General features: G+C 37.9%; 1 protein-coding gene across 1 annotated transcript in view; it reads right to left on the bottom strand.

The window, feature by feature from the left end:
• Nucleotides 1-1,950: 1,950 nt before the first annotated feature.
• The window catches only part of CPT1A (carnitine palmitoyltransferase 1A), a 40,373-nt gene continuing 20,931 nt past the window's right edge, over nt 1,951-21,392 (bottom strand). The window contains exons 9-20 of the mRNA XM_071427625.1: nt 21,148-21,255; nt 20,236-20,323; nt 17,118-17,313; nt 16,381-16,569; nt 15,273-15,378; nt 13,365-13,481; nt 12,296-12,460; nt 11,429-11,563; nt 10,202-10,354; nt 9,029-9,133; nt 6,501-6,593; nt 1,951-5,049 (exon numbers count right to left, since the gene is read on the bottom strand). Coding sequence (XP_071283726.1) covers nt 4,963-5,049; nt 6,501-6,593; nt 9,029-9,133; nt 10,202-10,354; nt 11,429-11,563; nt 12,296-12,460; nt 13,365-13,481; nt 15,273-15,378; nt 16,381-16,569; nt 17,118-17,313; nt 20,236-20,323; nt 21,148-21,255 — 1,542 coding nt within the window. The 3' untranslated portion in view covers nt 1,951-4,962. The remainder of the gene's footprint in view (nt 5,050-6,500; nt 6,594-9,028; nt 9,134-10,201; nt 10,355-11,428; nt 11,564-12,295; nt 12,461-13,364; nt 13,482-15,272; nt 15,379-16,380; nt 16,570-17,117; nt 17,314-20,235; nt 20,324-21,147; nt 21,256-21,392) is intronic.

The following is a 21,392-nucleotide window of genomic DNA, read 5'->3' as shown; positions in this document are numbered from 1 at the left end:
TCATGAAAAGCCCAAATTTCTGTAACTTGTCTTGCACATACCTTGGAATTTATATTTGAATAAGAATTTTATATTTGATCAGAAATTTTAAGAGAATAATTTAGTTGTAAAGAACATCTCAGCATAGGTAGGGATTGCTGATGATAGAGGCAGATTTGAGTCCTCAGCCCTGTTCCTTTACATAGACTGCAAAATGGGAAAAAAGCTCAAATCCCAATGAATCAGCTGCCCAGGGTTATTTGGAGCAGTCCCACTTGGCAGTTTGGGTTCAGGTGGCCTTAGGAGAAAACCCCTTCCTAACTGTCCTGAACTGGAATCAGAATGTGCAAGGGAAAGGCAGGAGCCAATTAGACTCGAACCCTGAGGGCCAGAAACAGGCAAAAATTCCAGATGCTATTTTGCCTTGCTCCACAAAGCAGGAAATCTAAGAGCAACATTTTTCTGTGCCTCTCATTGGTGAACAGATCAGATAGGACAGTGTTTGAAAGCACCTCTTTCCCTCTGGCACTCAGAATAAAGCCCATTTTAGACAGTCAATGGTTGGACAGATTCTTCCAATTAGCATAAAACCTTGCCTGCTTAATCATACACAGAAGCACAAGTGTGAGGTAAACCACAGATATCACTGAGGGAATTCTAGTACATAAAATAATGCATGTCTTTTTTATAAAAAGATGAGTGTTTTAACCAAGAACTCCCTTGCAGCATCAATAAAAGATTTTGATGTCATTGCAGCTTTACATTCTTGTGAAAGAAATATTACTATTCTTTTGTAAAAGACTTCCTGGGAGAAACAGTTTGGGTGTTTGATGTCTTTGAAACAAAATCATTTTTTCTTACCTGTAACTGGAGATAGGAAGTTTCCTATCTCCAGTTACAGGTAAGAATAAATGTTTTTGATATGATCACCTGAAGAAAAGAAACTTTTACTTATAACTATTTTATGTATTAAATGATTCATTTTTAAAAGCCAAATGACCAAACAAAACTCATGACTTATTGATGTTAAAATGGGAAGCTACATATATTTTCATAATATAACAAGGCATATAAATGCTATGGCCCATTCAGCATTACCAGATATTGTTACATATTTTGAATATTATTTCTGGTTATTTTTGTTCAGTGCACAGTTCTGTTCACATGCATTTACAACTATAATAGCATCACACTCAATACCTACATTTGTGTTTTCAAAAATAAACCAGTCAAACAGAAAATGGAACAAAGACTGAAATCAACTACAGCTGGGTTTTCTAGTTTCAAACTGGAATTTGTTTGAACTTGACAATTTGCTCTCCACCTGTGTGTACAGTGCTTCCTCCTTACATAGAGAGCAGTTTAGAAGGTAAGCAAGCAGCATAGAAACAAGCAATCAGTTTTATTTCAATGCAATTATTTTTAACCTGATCAGAATTTCGCTCTAATACCTTCAAGAAAAAGGGCAAAGGAAGGAAACATTCATGTATAGTGTGACAAACTGTAAGGAAGTGAGCTGGTCACAAAGATTTTTCTAAATTTAATATAGATATTAATGAATTTCATTATCTTCAACTTTCAAGAAAGCAACTGTTCCACCTGATCACATCTTTATTATCTGTATGGCTGATCCCCTTCTGGAGGGAGAATGCTTGAAGTCAGAACACTGAAATATTTATGTGGCATCACTACAGAAAGAGGAAAGTGGACACAATTTGATGTCAGACAACGGTGAATCCACATGTTCAGCTTCTTTTGGGAGATTTAATTCCTTGTAGGTTTAACTCTTCATTGACACATTACCTATTAACTAGAAGACATATTTAAATCACTGCTAAAATAAACTGAACAGTTCACTGCTACTGTTCCTAACTGGATTTAACAGCAATGGATTCATAAGTCCTGAATTTCAAGCAACTACAGCAAGGGAGCTGGGAAGAAGATACAAAAGATATTAAACATTGTTTCAGGTAGTGGTAATTGTGAAATTTTATTTCATTTTTTGAAGTCACAGAAGAAAGTAGAAAATAGAGACAAAGTGTTGGATGTAAATAACCAACAACAGATGTAAAGTAACTAAACAAGATAAAAAAAAATCTGCTACTTTAAATTAATACATTTTACATGAGAAAACAATTGGTACAAAGGCTGAACTAGAACCATGATTTTCAAGGTCAGGCACACACTTCCCTAGTCTCTCAAAAGCCTCAAGCCTTAAAAGAATATTCAGCTGGGGACAGTATTAATTCTGAACAATGGTACCCTGTAAATGGACTCCATGCTTTCCAAACTTCTGCCATGAAACAGCTGAAATAATAAATTTGAAAAATGCTCACTCAAGGTATATTCCACCAATTCCACACTGCCATTTCATAAACAGAAAAAATTATTATCATCCAACCTGGCTTTTAGCCACCTCCTCAACCCTAAGTTTGATCTCCTAAAGAATTAATTGAGAATCAATGATTCAAGGTTTTAGTATCAAATTAGCAGTTTTACTGGAATATGAACATTTAGCTTTACAATAAAATACACTGTAGTAGAAGGTTCATTCAAATCTAAGTAATTTCAGTTACATTCCTATGGCTTTGAGCAAAAAAAACCCAAGCAGTTTTACTGTATGTACACAATATTGAACATCAGGATTTAAATTATTTATTAATAACCTACATTCACTGTGGATTTCTAAGATTTACATCCAAAAAGCATATTTTATTTACATGCTGCTGACATTTTAAAGAAAAAGAAATAAAATATTATCTGTTCAGGAACTATATCTATTCCAAAATTTAAAAAGATACATTTAACACCACAAAACATTTGAAACATTTACAATAAAAAACAGCTTTCTGTGCCAATCATACTTACTCTCCAAGAATGCAAAATTGCACTAACTACAATTAGACTAGAAACATTTAAGACCTGAGAGTCAAATCTAAACCTCTTTTTTTTTAAAGAAAACCCTAAAAGCTAATATGTTAATTTAAACACAGACTGGTCAGTGGTCAATTAAAAAAAAAAAGCCAACACCAAAAACAGCCCCCAAAACCCCCAGTGCATTATTTCTGCAGCTCCAAAAATAGATCACTATAAAATGGTTGCAGTAGCTTGATAAGTGCCAGGCCTGCCAGATACAGTAAGGCTTATTTTCCAAGTGTCCTTTCCCACACACTGTACCCTAATCAAATAATGAGTGCCTTTGATCAGTTCCTGTGAGGGTTCCCACATTTATGTAAGCATGCAGTCACCAAAGTATGCTTCTTGGATTTTTGAGAGTTCCCACCCAAGCATACATACACAGGTGTTTTAATAGCTGGATCAGAGTAAAAATAAGCATGAAGAGGCATAGAAAGTTAGAGATACTGGCCAGAAAACATTCAAAGTCTAATGAGAAGTTTTATATCCACCCCAAGGGTCTTTTAAACTCAGCAGAGCTCAGGAGCATCATTCACCGTATCAGTAACCATCATGTACCTTATATAAAATAATAATAATAATAATAAAATGGCTGTGCTAACAAGTACACTTTACTGCACTGCAGGATGTCAAAAAGGTACCACACCTAAAAAGCCCAGGGAAGAGAAGCATCATGCAAAAGTTACTCCATTTGGTAGCAGCCATTTTATTTCTGCACTTGGAAACACCAAGCTCCTTTCTGAGTGAAAAAGCTTCCTCTCCCTCCCTGTATCCTTCAGGAACTGCTTGACCAAGAGCATCTCCCAGGAGGGGTTGAGAAGGCCATGCCTTTCCCACTCTGGAGCTATTTCCCATGGCTTCAGCAGTTTGCCCTTCTCATGCAGGTGGCTGCCAAGGCAGCAGTGACCCTTCCAGACAAACTGCAATCCATCAGCCCCCATGGGCAGCCTTGCTTTGCAGGATTTCCAACAGGTTGCATTCAACTCAATTAACATTTCCCAGGGCCCAGAAACCCGAGTGACCACCAATTCCACTCACCAAAACAAATGCATGAATACATCCCAAACAAAGTTAGTCCTGCCCCTCCTAAGGGCCGACCTTTGCTATTTAAGACAGGAGCATTCCATTAGAATTTTAAACCTGACTGCACCATTTGGCAACATATTCACATCTGCTTATGCCACTTCATCCTCATTTGTAATTTGAAAACCAGATCTGCATTACTACAACCTTCCCTGTTTCACCACTGAAACAACTCCCAGCATATGCCTTTTTCCTGGGCTAAGGATCTTTGTTTTTCTAAGGCACTTGCATGAACAAGTACACAGGTCCATTTATTTATACAGAAATAAAATCAGTGTCACAAACAGGCTTGCAAGCAGTAAGAAAAATGTGATACCTGCTAATGAGGGGACACATTGTACTATCCAATGGCTGGGTCTCTTTTTTTTTTTGTTTTTCAAAAAACATTAACATTTCTTCAACTTAATGTGTTAAGGTGGGTTACAGCAGGGATTTTTTTGGTATGTTTTACAGAATTTACCTCTAAAAAGAAACCAAGGAAGGCAAATGGCCAGAAGTTTTGTCACTCATTAACATAAAGCAGCAGATACATTGAAGAACATTCTGCTATTAATACATAGCAAATCCAACTTTTTCTAGTATTTAAGTCAGTGTGTTTTATCCCTTTGATTCTGGAAATAAGTAAACTAATTTAAAATTAAAAAAAAAAAAAGAGAAAGTGTATACAAATTAAGAGAAAACTGCAGAAGTTAGAATATACATGACTTCATGCATTGATACTATGCTTCCTCCCTAGAAACAGAAGATTTTAGAAGTCATCCTTTGTCAAAATAAGCTCTCCCACACTACTGACAAAAAACCCCCCAAAACAAATCACAACAAAAAAAGACACATTTAATATACTGCTAAGGTTTTAATAGGTGATCAAGAAGGTGCTGACTCAGTTTCCTCTCCAGCTACTCTTCAACAAACCTTGCTCTTGTTCACTGTGCAGCAGAGTCCTCATCCCACCAAGAGGAGATTGCTTGGCATCAAGCGAGCAAATCACTTGGTACAGTTTTTACTGAGGTTAAATAAACCCATGATGTCAACCAATGCTTTCTTGATGTTCTTTCCAAAACGATGAGAATCCTTTAAAAACAAACAAACAAAACCCAAAACCAAATACTTGTACTGTCCATCAACAGATATTTTTCAGGCAAAAGAAGAAACTTTCTAATATTTTGTAGTTTTGGAGCTTCTGGAATTCAGGCATCTATTTTATCATACAATGGGAATTTTAATAAGAGAACTTCTAAAACTACAGATTAATCCAGGTTTATGCTAGTGCTGACCAATGACTTCTTCATTATGCATTTACTTTCCTACAGTCAGAAATGAGATCATATCGTCTTGAAATTGGATGCACGCATAGCTTTCTGCTACTTTAAAATTTGGGTTTTGATATTGCTTTTCCTACAAGATTTTGAAAAAGCTCATTTTCAGAAAACAAAGGAGTGTTCAGTGAGTGGATGACTAATGACCAAGAAGTACTGAAAGAGCAGAAAAATTATTTTTATTTGAGCTCCTATCAGAAATGCTGAATCATTTGCCATTGAAAAAAGAATTGGAAATGAAAATAACAACTTTCTAAGTGTAAACAAAACAGGAACTTGTTCTGTTTATTCTAAGCATTAGATGGATGGCACAAGAAAGAAATTAAGATTACAAATGTAAATTATTAGCTACATTAAAGGATCTACTACAGCAGCCCTACTAATATCAAGGGCACACACACAAAATGGCTGCCTGTTCTGTATGGACTTTTGACTCAATTGATAAGTAAAAGCAACAGAGTGAAATTTAAAGTACAAGCTAACAGGCATCTGAAGAACAATTTCAACTATGATAAAAACAAAGTTGTATTTCCTAATCTTTAATGATTAACCAGAAGCACCATGATCTCCTGGACAAGTTAAGGTCAAAAGAGGAAAACTAGGTCAGCTATGTAACCCTGAATGAACTCAGCATTTTCAGTAAGGCCATAAAAATATAAAGGGAAAGGATGAATTGAACTCAAAGCACAAAGTCCTCCACAACAACAGCATGTTCAACATATGACATCTACTATCCTCTAATAACGGGTGTTATTTTAATAAATTTTTGATTAGCACAGATTATAATTTATGGGTCAGCTTTGTTCAGCATTATTTAAACCAGGAAGGCTTAAATAGACAGCATACATTTTATTCCGTCTTTACAGCTGCAGCCCGAGACAAACCAAAACTGTAATAAGAAAAACCAAGATAAGCCCATCTTTCTGTTTAGGGGACACATGTGATATTTCACCTGAGCTGCAGGGAACTACACATGTGTAAAGATCGTGTTTTCTTTATGCTTGAAAGCATAAGCAAAATAGAATATGGTATCCTTGGTTCACAAAACTATTAAATTTATACAACTGGAGGCAAAAAACTCCAACAAAGCAGCATATATTGAGAAATAAAAACCACATTATTTATATTTTAGACAATGAGTAGAATAGTTCTATAAGCACAAAGCAGAACAGATTTATTAAACCATAGGAAAGGACTGACTCTTACCGTCTCAGAACAAGATATTTTGCTGGAGACATGGAAATGGATGAAATTTTCACCCAAGATTATGTAAGAAACACCATAACCATCATCAGCCACCTAGGGGAAGAAAGAAGAGAAAAACACCTTCTAAACTGTTGTGTTGTGTGTGTATAAGTTGGACTGTTCTGTTCCCCCCTATCATGTAATGGTTCTGCCCTGGTTCTCCCTTCCCTCCCTTGTGCTGCCAGTTATCCCAGCTCCTCCCCAGTTGCCTTGGAGACTAAGGTACCCTTTCTCAAATCCCTCCCCGGTGCCCTGTCCGTCACTCGGCGCTCCCACCCTTCTCTCTAGAACTCTCTAGAAACTTCCAGCTAGAGCATCAAGTGATTGGCTCAGGGGCTGGGGCCCCACCCTCAAGTTATCCCCATTGGGGTTTTCCCTAAGTCAATCTTTTGTATTCCACTCCCCTCTAAAACTCTATTCATCCAAGGACTGACTCCTCCCCTGTGTCCCTCCCTCCTTATAAGCTGTTGCAACCCCTCTCTCTTTCTCTTCAGTTGTCAGTCCCCCTGGGACCCAATAAACCTGGATTCACCACAGCTGGAGAGCGCTCTCTGTTTCTGCTGACTGTAGCCAAAAGCCAAGCCATGTCCTACCACACTAAACTTTTTCCTTCTCCTTCGTTCTCAATCAACTTATGTACAATTAAGAAGTTGTTACAGTTTTTAAAATCAGTTGCAATTTCCTCAAGTAAAATTTCAACTAATATATTTAATCCATAATTTCTGACGATTGGCTCCACTTAAGGAACAGGTCTAGTCTCATCTGAAGTGCATGGAATAACCACTTTCTGAATATTTATCTGTAATATTTCCCAGCTTTAATAGTTTGAAATAAAATACTTTTTCAGGTATTTTTTGGTAATAGAAAGGCAACAGAAAGTCCTGGTCCTAAGTAGCTATACAGCTTCAATGCTTAAGCTTTATATATATTGCTTAAGCAGCAAGGAATAAATTAGTTCAGTTGTATACCTATCCAATCAGCCTGCTGGGGTCATTCTGCAGATGTAAACAAACACAGTGTAAAGGCCTTGCATGATGAAAACTTGCCAAATGCAAGTTTTCTTCTACCTCTACAGCAAACGTGATTCTGAACACCTGTATCACGAGCAGAGGTCTGGTCCAATTTCAACATTAGTAGCGTTAACTGTGCCAAGTTTCAGTCTGATGTTTTATTCCAACTATGCCTGGTAAACACAGATTATCCTGATGTCACCCCACTTCATGTCTTTCCTAACTCAAAGGATCTCAACCTTCCATGTCCTTGCTGCCACTGCTGCTAAGCACTCTGACAGTCTTCTCACTCTTCTCACTGTTAGTGCTACAAAGATAAACTCTACTGAATGTTCAAAAAAACCCTTCAAAACCAACAAAAAACACATGCATAGAAAGCTGATGTACTGAATCTCTGGGCTGATTCAGCAAACCAAAGCATAGTTTTTGTTAACAAAAACAAAGGAAAACAGTGTTAGAATTCTTGCAGCCAAAATCCTTTTGGGCATTCAGAATACTGATTTCATAATGGCTTGAGGAAGTCAGAATCTCAAGAATGAGCCATAGCTTGGCCTCCTTGATACTGCAAGTCAAATTCATTTTAACTTCAAAAACTACTGAAAACTGTATCAGAAACATGAGTAAATAAACATCAACAATTTAACACACCCCACCTCCCATTCCCCATCTTCCAACTTGACAAACCAGCCAAAATACACTGGACTTGTCACCCTAATTTCTGTGGGGCAAAGAGCAGTCCTGTGATACCTCTCACTGTTCCTTCAATAGAAATGCTTTTTGAAAACAGATTAATCTATTATAATAGCCCCATAAAGGCTGCTGAAGAGATATTGTTGACACCAATATTCTCATCAGTGGCCAAACTCAAATACCAATAAAATAGCACAGCAAATAAGCAGCTTGTCAAATCTCTAACAATACACTGGTTTCTTGAAAGTCTACAGAAGCCATAGAACACGGCTGTATTCTTGACTTGGCCATGATTCACACTTAGGAGGGCAAGCAGAACAATGTGAGCAGCTTAATCTGGAGGAATGTACGAACACATTTATTCATCAAGCAGGAAATATAAGAAAAGTGAAGTATAAGTACTTTCACAAATCCCAACCTTAAAATCTAGTTTAAGTAATAATGCATTTGTCACTGTAACAACAGTTTAATGTACAGAAGATCTGGGCACAGGCAATGTGGTAAGAACCCCAATTTCATAAGCTCTCTTTGCCTTGGAGCCCTGTATCTCATTTCATAACTGTGCATTTCCCTAAGAATAATCCTTTCTTGTAGTGGGATATCAGAAAAGGGTGATGCAGACTTTTCTAAACACAGCCACATCATGGGAAATTATTAAGTACATGCATTTAAAAGCATGAGCTGCACCTTTGATATGCAACAATGAGGGATTACAGATCTGAATTTTTTTGACTGCTGTCTTGATTGTAAAACTCTTTTTTAGTGGATACTTGTACTTAGGAAACATACTGGTCCAAACCCTCCACCAGAGGACAACATCTCCGGGTTCTTCTTCAGATCAATGTGCTGCTGGGGTGTCTGACTCGTTGACAGCCTCCAAGGTTCTGACAAAACCTGTATTAGATATAAAAGAGATGCAAACAAATAGAAAACACTGGTTAAGAACATGCAACTTTCTCAAAAACTAGTCAGGATAGCAAGTGTTATAACAAGTGTAGTATTGCAGTATTGCTGTTAGAAAACACTTTATAAAGCAATATTAAGGTTAACTCCCATTTCAATGGAATGAAAAACTAAGAAGCTTAAATGAAACAGTTAAACTTGTCCTGATATGGAAACCATTATCATATGAGGAAGTGATGTCAATTCCTCAAAGAGAATAAAATAGAATTTCAACAGAAATGCTACTTCAAACAAGATTACCTGGTCTACAGCCTTGTAACTTACACACAAAAGGTCTTGTTTTAACAAGACCATTATTAGTCATATTCAAATCCCAGGAAGATCCTACATCAAGATAGAAGCTTGTAAAATCTCTAACAACATCTTGAAAGTTTGTGGAAACTGTAGAAACTGTTTTCTTCTTGACTTAGCCACTTTTAGGAGGGCAAGCAGACAAACCTGAATAGCTTAATTTTGAGGCAAGGTGGAACACATTTTTGATTAACCAGAAAAAATGAACAAGTGCAGTGTAATTACTTTTATAAAATCCAACCTTAAAATCTAGTTTAATTAATAATTTTTCAGAATAATATGCAACTACATTAATGCCATATACAGCTCCTTTAACTCTTAGTAACTTAAAAGGAACTGAATTTGTCAGTTTCACAAAAAAATTCTCAGAGAAAACACACAGTCTCTGCTGTACTCCCTTGAAAATACACAAAGCAAAACAAATTTTTTCAATACTGACTATATATTTTCTGCAATTCTAAGTAACATGTATTATGCTAAAAAGCTCACTGAAAGCATTCTTTTAGGTCTATCAACAAATGCATACGTAAAGGAAAATGAAACTAACTCAACAATTTATCAGCAGATGTTAAACAGCACTAGCTGCAATTTTACCTTTTTTCTTAGGAAAACCAGAGCTGCACAAGTCTCTTGGGCAGATACCACAAAACACAAACTCACCAAAGGACTAATTACAGTAATGAAGAGTTACCAGTAAAGGTCACCTACCTCCTTGAGGAAAGGAGAATCTACAGCGAGGTACTTGGACACGACGTAGAGGCAGAAGAGGTGGCGGTCAATGCCCGCCCCGGTCATGGCGAGGCGATACAAGTGCTGGTGCTTGTCAGCTGCCTGCCGGAAAAACTTCAGCGTATTTTCCCTCTAACAAATAAACAAAGATTAAGAAAACTCAGTTAAATGAACTGCATCAAGGATGAAGGTGCAGAAACTAAGTTACAGCAATGACTCTCAAGCCTTGAGCACTTCAAGGTCAAGTACAAGACAACTGATCTCAAATAGTATCCCCTGGCTTTTCAACCTCAGGTATTTAATTTCAGCTATTAGCAAGTGTCTGCTGTTACCTACTGTAAACAGCATAATGAAAACTAATCTGTATTTTAAGTGTTATCTAACCTACAATCAAACATGATTACAGCTCAAGCTTACTATATTATTTATAGCTTCTATAGGTACTGGTCTTAAAGAGTTACAGAGAGCAAATCCCAACGTGATTTTAAGAAAACAAACTGCCAGAGCTATTTTAGAAGGCAAACTGCCAACACTGAAGGTACAGAGGTCCATGAATGCTAGTCATCAAAATCAACATAAAAGAGCAATCACTTCCTTCCTGTGAATTATTCTTGCTTCCCTGTCAGAAAGGAAAGCTTAACTGGTATGAGATTAGTTGTTCTACAAATCTATGTTTGAGTTTTACAAATCACAAAAATTTTACATGCAATCACAGTTTTCTGGAGTGCAGAAGCAGGTAAATAAGGGTATATTTGGGTTAAGTTCTGCCATTCTTTTTTAGTATGGCCCAGAATTTCTGCTTTTTTGACAGAAAACATGGACAATTACCTTAAGCAGCTCTTACTTCCGAAAAAAAAACGCATCACACTAAATGCTTAAAAACTATTTGGGGACTTACATGGTTGTCTAGTGGTAACTCATGTGCCTTATGAATTATCACAGAATCATAGGTTGGCTGGGTTGGAAGGGACCTTTAAGATCATCTCATTCCAACCTCCCTGCCATGGGCAGGGACACCTTCCACTAGCCAGGTGGCTCAGAGCCCCATCCAGCCTGGCCTTGAACACTGCCAGGGATGGGGCATCCACAGCTTCTCTGAGCAATCTGTCCCAGTGCCTCACCACCCTCACAGTGAAGAACTTATTCCTAATACCCAATCCAAATCCACCCTCCCAGTTTTACAGGGCACTAACACCATGAACTTACACTTTCAGTGGGGTCTTCCATGGCTTGGACAAAACGACAGGACTCCACCGTGCACGAACGAACCGTTTCGGTCCTGCCCTCTCGGAACAGGCGTGTCATGGACGCTTCATACGTTAGAGAAAACTTTCCCATATCCTTGAAAGAGGGAAAAATAAGAACTTAAAGGTTTAGATAGACTTGGCCCCTCTTTCTCAATCAACATTCCAAGCTAAGCACACAGGCTATGAATCACTGCACAAATTAAACTCAACATTTGAGTTTTCAGTAGCCCACCATTAGCCCCCTTACCCAAAGATAATAAAGGCAAAAATAAGATTAGTAGCAGGATTTGATAAACACTAACAGAACAACCAAGTAGCAAGGACTACTCTCTGCATTTCATATTCAACCCTCTTCAGTTTAAAAGAGAGGCTGAATGTTGCTACATTGGTCTTTTCTGACAGCCCAATACAGGAAAAGAGAACTAACAGAAGAAAATAGAGGTAGGGATTTCTGTTAATCCTCTTAGGGAGTGTCCATGACTACTGCATCCTGTGTGACTCTAATCTGAAAGGTAAATTTGACATTGTTTATGTGTTTATGAACACAGCTACTAGAAGTTTCATAATTTCTTTCTAGTACAAAATGCCTAGGGGTACACACCAACTAAGCAGAAGAGAAAACTGCAGAAATGTATCAATATGTGAACCATTGTAGAACTGATGTTCAGCTAGTAATCTGCTTAGGGTTTGTATCAATTTGCACTGAATGTCTTTAACAACCTTGTACAAGCAGTGAAAGATTACCCTACACAGTCACACGTTCAGTCACACCCATGTTACAGCCAGCCCAAGGAGGCTCCATAGGGCAGAAACACTCTGCTCTTACCCGGTAGTGAGCGAGCTGCAGGGCAAGCTGCACAAAGGCATCAGGGCTGGTTTTCACTTTCTTTATTAGTCCTTTCCCAAAAGTATCAAAACAAAATGAACAGAAGTCCACATCATCTGCTAGAGCTACAGCAGTGCTCAGAGACTTCTCAATCACTTCTTGGCACTTAAACAAACAAACAAACAAACAAACACCTCTATGTATACAAACATGCATTCATGGTATTTGAGAGAATTATTGAAAAAGTACAAGTATTTTTAACAGTTAAACAGGAAATGCTTGCCTTTATGCATGCCAGGAACATCATTACCTAAATAATTTCCCTTTAGAGAAAGAAAAGAAGCTATCTTTGCTAGAAAGTTAAAATTCAAAAAGGTAATAAAAATGTTTTAAGCCAGTACACATCCAAAAATAACTCATAAAAACAGCATTAAAACTGTTCAGATCAGGAGAATATAAAAGAATGGCCTACAGTTACAGAATGGCATTAGCAGTATGCCTTCCAAGCTCCCATACATGCTTAATTAAATAAATCACCAGCCATTAGCTTTTTATTCAAAATTAAAATCCATATAGGTGGTGGCAGTTTTTCTAGAAACTCATGCAAAAAAAAAACAACAACCAACTTAGAAAAATCAAATCTTATTAGATGAACTATGAACACAAAAAAACCCCCAGCTATTCTAAAGGAACTATTAGACAAGAGTATTTGTTGTGACAACAGTAATGAAACCTCAGCAAGTAAATGTTTATTTTAATACAGTCACTGTTTAAAAGAGGTGGCCATTTATTTTTGACATATTGCCAACCAAGAAAGCTTCTAGTAAAATGCTGGCATTTCCCAGTCAGAATTTTTAAAGATTGACATCAAAACCCCCTGATTTTCTAAGCAAACTGAGTAATGACTACACATGAAGTACACAACCTACAGGACTAAAAGAAATTTAGTATTAATTTATAGGGTTATCAATAATTACATAAATTATTTGACCACTGGGGAAAAGAGACATTTCTTCTAATGTCATACCACTAAACCATAATGACATACCACTAAATCTTCTGTACTTACTTCTTCTGGAATTTCCCATTGCAGTTTAGTAGGAATGGGAATATTGGGATTGGGATCGCCTCTGCAATGTCCATCTACTGAATAGCCCAGTTCAAGATACTCAGTTGCCATCACATTCTGCAAAGAATGATACTTCTTCAGAATTGCAACACATGACTTACTGCCATGGAATTAAGATTTTAATGTGAAAGCAATATAACCTATTTTCACTACACAGTGAAATAAAATAAAAACAAGCCATTTCCAAATACTGAAAACAACTGCAAGTGAAGCCCCCAGTTTTACAAGAAGAACACCAGATGTGAACCAAACACTTATTTAATTACGCTGGTGCATTTTGCTAGATGCTACTGGTTTAATAAAAACCTTTTCAATTCAAAATCCACCTCAAACTAAGTAGAAGCAGGAAACTGAACTCAGACTTCACCATTTTTGTTCAATTTAGATTCTAGAGAATTTCTTCAAGTTTGTTATTTGTCAAAACTTATTCATCAAGTAGTAATTTATTTCAGAGTAAGTGCAAATCCTGCAAGAACTCAATTATTTTTAAGATTTTTATCCCTTTCAAAATTGCAGTTTATTTTACATGTGCACTAGAGCTCCTGGGTGGGAAAGAAGCATGTTCCAAGATGAATAACACAACTTGAACAGACATAAAAGGCTCTGTCTTATAAGATATCAAGCATGCTCAATGTTAAAAAAAAAAATCAAGAAACAACAAACCCACATACAAACACAAAGAACTACCAAAAGATTTGAATCTGCTCAATATGGAAAGAAAAAGCTTGATGATTGTCAATGGTTAATTTCTAATATCTTATTTTAATTTCATTTTCTCTTCATTTTCTCATTTCACTTACTGGTCAGAACATGACAACTATGAAATAAAGCTTAATCCATTCAATTCTAAAAATAGACAATCTGTAAAGAGCTAACAACAGACAACTTTCTAGAAAATGAAATCTTGTTTCAGTAATCTTAATTCTTAGCAGAAAATGTATCAACTAATATTAAGTACAGATATATGAATTAAGCATATAATATAATTCATTAAAAGCAAAAAAAGTATCCCTCTTTCATTGAGATAGTCTAATCTGCATTGTCATGTCACTCTTATCAGTCTGGCCTTCTTTCTTCCCTGGGTGGAGAATGCAATGAGGCTTTTTTTTTGTTTTTATACACATGGAAGCACTTCTATAACAAAACTCAGAAATTACTTGGGGGGCCAATTAGACTCAAGAGCCATTTGCACAAATACATACAAAATCAAAATTAAATAACATTTTTGAAATAGTTTTAATTGATTTGAGTCACATAACTGTTTGTAGGTTTAAGCTTCAAAATGAAAAAAAGGGAAAAAATCAAATAAGATTTCAAGAATTAAACTAAGCATATGATGAATGCAAAGCAAAGTGAATTTACTGCATTCATTGCAAATAAATACACGAGATAATGTGAACAGCGTATCAGTCTGCATCTTAGCAAACAATGCTTAGACAAAAAGTAAAACTGTGTATAATTTTTTACATTTTAAAAGTAAGCATGGGAGTTTAATAGCACAAGAAAACTTAAGAGCTTTAGGAAAACATACATACAAAAATTACAATGCCATATCAAAGAGGCAACAATCGGTGGATTTAAAACATTAAAGAAAAGGTAGCTGGGGAGCTTTATCACTATTCTGTGAAGACATCTAAGCTCACTAAAATTCTGGCCTTCAAAAAATAGCAGCTTCTTAAGTGAGGGTTTGGGATCTTTTCCAAATTCTACAGTTGCTGTAGCCATAGGCCCCAGGTCACTCCTCAGCAATGCGAATGCAAGGGACTGAAAGTCACTGCTGGCCTTCAGGGCTGCTGCAAGCCCCTGTCACATTATCTTCTGCATTAGCTCTTTGTGCCAAGCACCTACCTCCCACAGGTGTCCAACAATAGGAGCATCTGCCCAGGAGTGCTCTGCATTCAGGCCCATTCTGCCATTTTTGAATACTATAAGAGTGAATGTCTTATCAAACCACCTACAAAAGAAATCAAGATTTCTTTATGGTTTTGTACATTTCAGAAGCATTTTTGTATTGTAACTTCCTGTCTCTCTAAAATTCACATTCAAATGCACTAGAACCTATCCTTTTCTATATAAGAACATTTAAATAAATAGAAGTTTGAACCTCATGAAGTTCAACAAGGTTAACTACAGGGCCCTGCACCGGGGTCAAGACAATGCTCAGTTCAACAGACTGATGGATGAATGGATTTGGCAGCTCTGCAGAGAAGGACTTGGGGATGAAAAGTTCATCATGAGCTGGCAAGGGGCACTTGCAGCCCAGAAAGCCAATCCTGTCCTGGGCTGCTTAAGAAGCAGCATGGCCAGAAGGGTGAGGGAGGGGATTCTGCCTCTTGACTCCCCTCTGATGGGATCCCACCTAGAGAGCTGTGTCCAGCCCTGAGGTTCTCAGCACAAGAAGGACATGGAACTGTTAGCTGGGTCAGAGGAGAGTCATGAAAATATTCCAGCAGGAGTGCTGGGATACTTCTCCCATGAAGAAAGGGAGCTTATTGTTCAGTCTGGAAAAGGCTCTGGGAACACCTTCTTGCAGCCCTTCAATTTATAAAGAGAGCTTATAAGAAAAGCTGAGAAAGACTTCTTGTCATGGCTCATAGTGACAGGACATGGGGCAACAGATATACACTGAAAGAGGGTAAATTTAGATATGGTATAATGGAGAAATATTCTTTACAGTGGGCTGGTGAGACACTGGAACAGATTGTCCAGAGAAGCTGTGGATGCCTTGTCATTGCAAATGTTGAAGGTCAGGTTGTACTGGGCTTTGAGCAATGTGATGCAGTGAAAGTTGTCCCTTTCTGTTGCAAAGGGGGGTGGAACTAGATGAAGGTCCCTAGGAACCCCAACCCTTCTGTGATTCTGTGGAATTTATCAATTTAAAAGTCATCATTAATTCATATGTATTAGCAAATTCTGAAAAAAAAGGAAGGCATTTTCCACAGCATCAATACTGCACCTGTCATAACATTTGCCATGTATCAATGATTTTGCATATGCATCCAGTGACTTCACTGGGTCCTCCTTCTTGTACCCCTGCTCCATGTCATCCAATGTCACAAAAAATGCTGCTTTCTCTACAGCATCTAAGGACTGCTTGTTCTTTCCACGGCTAAAATAAGCCTGACGAGCCTTAGCCCATGGTACTCTGTAAAAAAAAAAATTGGTTTATAGCCAGATTACATAAATTTGTCAATGTTTGATTACTGTTAAAATCACTATGAGACATTCCTCCTACTTCTGTGGAATTTGATACAGCTACTTTCTTTGCATTTAAACTATGAGAGCTGTGAAAAGCTCTGATAATACTTGTACAGTGGAATCCTAGGAACCAATTCAACTCATCATCACACACGAGCAAAACTTCATCCTCAGAAATTCAACATTTCTGCACATGCAATACCTACAGCATAGATCATCTTCACTTAAAACTAAACAAAAGAAAGTATCTATTATAAGAAAGACAACAGTAAAAATAATAATCTGCATATAGGATTGCCACTGCAAATTTTTTTTAACTCCACACAATTACAAGTGACTGAAGCAGTGTTACACATCATCAGTATACAAAATCAGTGACCAAGGTACAAACAACTGACTGCAGACTATTTAAAAATTCTAAAGCCAATAGTCAATGATTATGTTATGCAATGATTTCTAAAACTAAACTTATTTAAAAAGTAATAACCCCCATACCTATCTCCTGCAGTAAGAGCTGCAAGCTTCTCTTCACCAGGCTGAGGTTCTGAATCATCCTCAAGAATTCTCTGTATTTGCTGTTCAATTTCTCGGGGTCTCAACAATCTGCCATCATGGTACAGCCACACTTTGAAGTAACGGCCCTTGTGGTACACAACAATGTGTTTGCTGTCTTTCACATGCTGGAGGGTATCTAGAATTGCAATCACTTAGGTGAACACAAAGCTGAAGTCTCAAAACACTAATGCACTACATAACATCAGATGCCTATTGCATGCACTACAAGTTATTTCAGCACCCCATGGTATTTCATCACAAAGATGCCCAGTCAAATACCCAAACAGTCAAATATCACAAAGATGCCCAGTCAAATACCCAAACAGTCAAATACCCAGATCTGACAGTCATTTCCACATATAGCATCACCAGTTTCCACACTGCAGGCCACTATCAAGCAACTAAACCTATATTCCTTTATCTGAAAAACAAGCACTAGCTGTGTAGCCTGGTGAAGAACATGCTAGATGAGTATCAGGAAAAGTATTTTTAAATCATTTGCACTCAGGTCCTAGACAACTCATGCAGAGTCTTAAGAAACTCAGAATTTATACCATCAGCTTTTGTTTACATTTGTCTTGGCAGACGCAGAGTGAATATTCCATATATGGCCAAAATGTGTAATGCTATGTGAAGCAGAAAACTAGGCCACATTTTTCCCCTCATTTTACCATCTACTTGGCTTGATAAGCCTAAATTTAGTCATGAAGGCATTGTATCAAACCACTCCATAGGATGTTTTGTCAAAAATCATGACTATTTAGCTGCTGCTCAAGTGACAATACAATGTTCATCCAGATTTTCTCACCAATTAATAGGAAAATAAGTTTTTCCTTTTTTTTTTCTTTAGGAACTGTAATATACATAAAGTAATTGAAATCAGGAGACAAGGAGTCAAGCTGCTCATGAGAATGTGTGAAAGATGTTTTTGGAACTCAGACATATACAGAATGACATAATTGTTTTTCCTTTAGAGAAGACATATACAGAATGACACAACTGTTTTTCCCTTAGAAAAACAGAAACAAAGCAAAATGGAAAAAGTGTAATAGGAAATGTGAAAAGCCTAGGAGAAAAGGACAGTAATTATTATATTGACTGTAGTTTAATTTGAAAGACTTTAAACAGGAGAAACTGAGGAGAACCCCTAAGACATACAGGATGTATTTTAATCAGGTGCCAGTTAGAATGAGCCACTTCCACACTTCTGTACAGAACTCATTTTAGACTGAAAGAAAACCAATGCTAAATGCAAACTGTTTATACCTTTTATTTTATTGACAACAGGTAAGGGCAAGGGTTGCTCTCTCAGTACTTGAAGTACTGCAGTATTCTGAATAAGAGTAGCTCATAGACTAAAGTTGTCCAGGAGAGATTTGAAAACCTGCTCATCTATTTAAGCTACTGGTTATGACATGGAGTAATGACACCAGGGATGTCCTTTCCTTCAGTTTGCAGATAAAGCTGTCTGAGGCATAGCTTGAAAAAAAATTCCTCAACAATCTAGCAAAGGCCAGCAGCAGAACTGAGAGCAAAGTCCTTATCTGACACATGCACCTACTGCTTTATCCACTATCCAATGCCACTTCTCCACTTTATCCAGCTTCTTACAGCAAATGTCAGTCTCCACCAGGGAAGAGTGGGCAGATCCCTGCATCTGCCTAGAAACTCTTTGTTTTGAATTCTGTAGTTGAGTGGGAGTAACAAGTTTGAAGGCAGTTTGGAACATTAGAATGAGTTACAGGCCTCACAGAAAGCAAAAAAAATCCATCCTGTCTTCAAGTGGCAGCCCCCACATGCATTCCCAACGGAGGTGAGTAAACAATAACTGCTGCTCATGTTTCACTGTGATGCTGCCACAATGATGCACTGTTGGGTAAACAGGTGAAATCAGTTCTAAGAGGCTCTTCAGAATACAACATGATCAGAGAAGCCTAGATACAGATTTTGTAGAAAAACACACCAGCACAAGTCTCCACTAAAATTGGCTGTGAAGCTCTCAAAGAGAAAGGAAATTAATACTAATGTTTTCTTCCACCTGCCGATTACAAATGGTCAGTTCTTCTAGATGCAATCTGACCCCACTTACAGTGACAAAACTTAGGAAAAACAATAAAAGGCAACAAAAAAATGCCACTTTTAATATTAAGACCTCAAAAATCATCTTGATCTTGGAAAAATAAAAGTAAAGATTATTTATAAATTCAAAAACAGGACAGACAATATTATCTTGAAGTTGTTTTTTTTAATTTAAGGAGTGTTGCGGTGTGGAGCAATATCCTGTTTCACCTTTCCCAGTCCCTCAGGTGTGCCAACCTCTCCCTTCCCCTCCCCCTTGCCCCCTTGCTAAGTGCTGTCCCTCAATCCTAACATTCCAGCAAGGGCAGTGTCTGGTTGGTGCAGTTCCAAAGATGCTTCTCAGCCCTGGGGTCACTGGCCAGTCTGGGTGTCATTGTCCCCTGAGACTGCCCCCCTTCCACCTGGTTGGTGGCACACCTGCCCCTTCCCCTCCCCCTCCCCTTTCCCCGGGCTTAAAAAGACACGGGACCATGCGGTTGGGATTCTGTTGGAGCTGTTACAAGATTCAGAGATCTGTGACCCTGGAATAAAGCTCTGGATTAAACCCTCCGGCAGAATCTGTCTCCTTTTCTCCTTCACCATTGCCTAAAGCCTTTCCAGCAGAGGTAAAACTGAGTTCCTGCTTGCCTGGACTTGTTCCAAGTGCCAGCTGCAACATCCAGCCAGCCAAAGGTGTCTCTGAGGTGAAAACACCACAGTTGCCACCTCTGGCCAAGCAGCAAGGGCCAGACGAGCCCAGGCACATTCCACCCGGTAATATTGGGATCGTATTCCAATAAAGGAGAAAAACCACTAAAAGGCTTCAAAATCTCCCTAAAATGAAAGACATCTAGGAACTCTACAGCAATCCATTACATCCTGAGTCTTGGAACACTTGTGCCAATCAGATCTTTATCTCGAAAACCAGATTTTTAGTAGAAAAGACAGCAAGCCCTGAATTCCATCAAGGTGCTCATTCTCCTTGGCTGGCCCTGCTTACCTGATTCCTCTCCCGGGATACGGGAAGTATTAAACATCCTTTCCCACTGAGCTGAGCAGAGTGGAACAGTGGATCCCATCAAAAGAATCTGTGAAGCAAACATACGGTAAAATGTCATTTTGCATATACGATCAGAAAATTAAAAAGTAAAGAAAAAACCCCAAGATCTTGCTAAACAAAGGCTTCAGAAGAGTAAGATTTATAATACATTAATGCAGTGTTGAGTTTTTTCCTCCCTGTTCATGGTCTTTCCTTAAACTACATGTGGAATGTTCCATGGACGCTCCAGAGCCATTATTTTTTCCCCTTCTACCAAAAGCTCACCCTCCATGAGGGAAGACTGAAGCTAGCTAGCACCTGAAATTCAAAGAGCTCTCCATGGGTGGTCTGGATGCAAAACTTAACACATGCAGCATGCATTATCCCTTAATTCATTCTTTTAAGCTATTTATGGCTGTACAGGAACAAAAGGTCACATTTCTCAGACCTGTAGTTCCATTCAATTAATCACATCCCTTCCATGATCTTGAAAAAAACTACTTAATTGTTTCCACAGTCTTTGTTTACTACAATACACAGGCACTGGACAGTACAGAAACTCAAATGGGATTTGACTATCTTTGCTACCTAGAAATTAGTGCAACACAGGATGTTATCGTATTAGCCTGGCCCACTCTTGGTGTCAAGTGGCCTCCAGACCTGTATCCCAACCATCCTGTATTGTATCCATGCAATTCTGTACTTTTGACAGTGGCTAGTTTCTGCCCATGTGCAATTCAAGCGATAGCCAAGATGATATGGACCACAAAAATTCGTCACAATAAGACGTTCCTCTCCCATTCTGAAAGCTGGTCAGCTTCTCACAGATTGTGCTGGAAAAAGATCAAAAGCCATTTAAACTGATATACATACTGGCTTGATTTCTTGTCTGTCCAGTTTTTTCCGATAGAGCAGGATGGCATGGATAACATTACCAGCTCTAGCTGCCTGCAAGGTTGTGGGATATAAAGAAAGGAAGTCCTGAAAAGTAGATAAGAATCATAAATTAAAGATTACCAGGCTACATTAAAGTAGTACTTCTCATCCACGTACTTAAACATTTATTCTGGACAAGGTAGAAAAGGCTTTAAAATTTATGAAGTTTCCAAGTGCAGTGA

Source organism: Agelaius tricolor, unplaced genomic scaffold (assembly GCF_023055355.1).
Source record: "Agelaius tricolor isolate 1412-34295 unplaced genomic scaffold, bAgeTri1.0.p SCAF_5, whole genome shotgun sequence".
NCBI classification, from domain to species: Eukaryota; Metazoa; Chordata; class Aves; order Passeriformes; family Icteridae; genus Agelaius; species Agelaius tricolor.
This window is presented reverse-complemented; position numbering and strand designations above follow the sequence as displayed.